The sequence below is a fragment of the Octopus sinensis genome, linkage group LG1 (assembly GCF_006345805.1).
Source record: "Octopus sinensis linkage group LG1, ASM634580v1, whole genome shotgun sequence".
NCBI lineage: Eukaryota > Metazoa > Mollusca > Cephalopoda > Octopoda > Octopodidae > Octopus > Octopus sinensis.
In genome coordinates, this window is record NC_042997.1 from 102,665,502 (window position 1) to 102,668,001 (window position 2,500).

At 38.0% G+C, this 2,500-nt stretch overlaps 1 protein-coding gene across 3 annotated transcripts in view; it reads right to left on the bottom strand.

Moving 5' to 3' along the window:
• The window catches only part of LOC115218898 (leucine-rich repeat-containing protein 74B-like), a 75,316-nt gene that overhangs the window by 7,142 nt on the left and 65,674 nt on the right, over positions 1 to 2,500 (bottom strand). For all 3 annotated transcript variants that reach the window (XM_029788940.2, XM_036503456.1, XM_036503457.1), the window contains one exon: positions 1,287 to 1,529. In XM_029788940.2, coding sequence (XP_029644800.2) covers positions 1,287 to 1,529 — 243 coding nt within the window. The remainder of the gene's footprint in view (positions 1 to 1,286; positions 1,530 to 2,500) is intronic.

A 2,500-nucleotide genomic window follows, 5' to 3' on the forward strand; every position in this document is an offset into this window, starting at 1 on the left:
CTGCGGTACACGTCCTGATATTGTATCTCATATAAAGATACAGTGTTAAAAAAAACCCCAAAATATATCAGCATCAGCAACAGCAGCAGCAGAAAATCGTCCAGTAGAAATTGAAGCATTGCTAAATAGACATTTTCGCCTGTTTAGGTTTCGTTTGTAGTAAGTATCCTCTGGCAACCGCTTGTTAAACCAAAACCCACTGTTACTGATATAGTAAAGCAATGATTGAAAAAACACCGATGTTGTAATTAGCTGGAGGGCTGAATAGAAATTCGTTACGTGCAATATAGTGTGGAGGCGCGTGGCTTAGTGTTTAGGGTGTTGAACTCATGATCGTTAGGTTGTGGTTTCGATTCCTGGACCGGGCGATGTGTTGTGTTCTTGAACAAAACACTTCATTTCACGTTGCTCCAGTCCACTCAGCTGGCAAAAATGTGTAATTTTGCGACGGACCGGCGTCCCGTCCAGGTGGAGAATTTCTACGCCACTGAAACCGGGAAACCGGCTGTTATGAACCTGGCATGGCTCGAGAAGGAACGTGCAATATAAGCAGTATTTGTCTGAAATAGTTATCTGTGTATCACACTTAAAGCAAATATATCATTGAAAGCCTAAGCAACAACGGTATTTTCCTGAATCTCTTATAGACGTGTAGTGTTAAAAAAGCCCCAAGATATATCGAAAGCAGTCGTAAATCGTTCAGCAGTTGTGGTGGCATTGCTAGATGTGTATTTCGGTCGCTTTGGGCTTCGTCAGTACCATGTGTATATTGGCAACCGTATGCTGAGACAAAACCCGCCGTGAATTGCTTTCCCGGTGGAATTTCACTTCACTTATATCTCGTATCCTCTTATACAGTACTAGAAGTAAATCAAATCTTTGTTACTACTTCAATTGTTGAAAAAATATACACATATCACAGATAGAAAGAAAGAGTGAGAAAGAGAGAGAGAATATAATCCTTTCTAATTTTGCTACAAGGCAAATCGATTTCATTGAATCCAGAGCTCCACTGGTACATATTTTATCGACCTCGAAAGGATAAAAAAGCAAAGTTAAGCTCGGCGGTATTTTAACTCAGAATATAAAAGATCCAGAAGAAAACGCCTCTAAGTATTTAGTCCGGCGTGGTAACGATTGACTTCTGACATAGGCACAAAGCTACACAGTTTTGGCGAAGGGGTATAGTCGATTAACTCTACCTCATAACTCAGCCGGTAATTTTGTCAATGTCATGGATGAAAGATAAAGATAACCTTGTTGGTTGGCAGTTGAAAAATCTTTACCTCAATTCCTTTTATAAACTCTTCATGCGTTACTGTCATACTTCCATCTTCATCAAAAGTACCAAAACAGTCAGCCAGTCGAATGTTATTGTCATCCAGATAACGCACTAATCTAGCCATAGGATGGATAACAGCCTTTGGTTTCTTGGGAGCCTCTTGACACCCATAAATGACTTTAATATCCGGGAGTTTTTCTTTGACTTTGTTCAAAAGATCTTCAAAATCTTTGTCGACGTGTGTATGCTAGTGAGAAAAAAGAAAGAAACAATGATTTACAAAAAATCTATTGCACACGCACACACACACACACACACACACACACACACACACACACACACAGAGTAATCCCGCGCCAACGGTATTGCTGCAGAAGTAACAACAAGTTCAAATTTTGGCACAAGGCCAGCAGTTTTGGGGGTTGGGGTAAGTCGATTACATCGACCTCAGTGCTCAACTGGTACTTATTTTATGATCCCGAAAGGATAAAATGCAAAGTTGATCTCGCCAGAATTTGAACTCTGAACGTGAAGCCGGACAAAATACCATCACTTTGATGGAATGCGCTGCTCTTTCACTGAATAATAATAATAATAATAATAATAATAATAATAATAATGATGATGATGATGATGATGATGATGATGATGATGATGATGATGATGATGATGATGATGATGATAATAATAATAATAATAATAATAATAATAATAATAATAATAATAATAATAATAATCCTTCCTGCTATAGGCACAAGGCCTTAAATTTTTGGAGGGAGGGGAAAGTAGATTACATCGATTCCAGTACTTGACTGGTACTTTATTTTATCGATTTCCGGAAAGATGAACGGCTAAGTTGACCTCGGCAGTATTTGCATTCAGAACGTAAAGACGTATTAAATGCCGCTAAGCATTTTATCCGGCGTACTAACGATTCTGCCAGTTCGCCGTAATTGGACATAATAATAATAATAATAATGATAATGATGATGATGATGATGATGATGATGCTGATGCTGCTGCTGCTGCTGCTGATGATGATAATAATGATAATAATAATAATAATAATAATAATAATAATAATAATAATAATAATAATGATAAGGGTTTATCATAGCAGCTCAAGATCAATGCCTACCAACAAGAAACTACCAGGCCAACATATTAAAGAACGGCAGCAGCCCAACATGTCGTGTATGCCGACAACAAAATGAAACC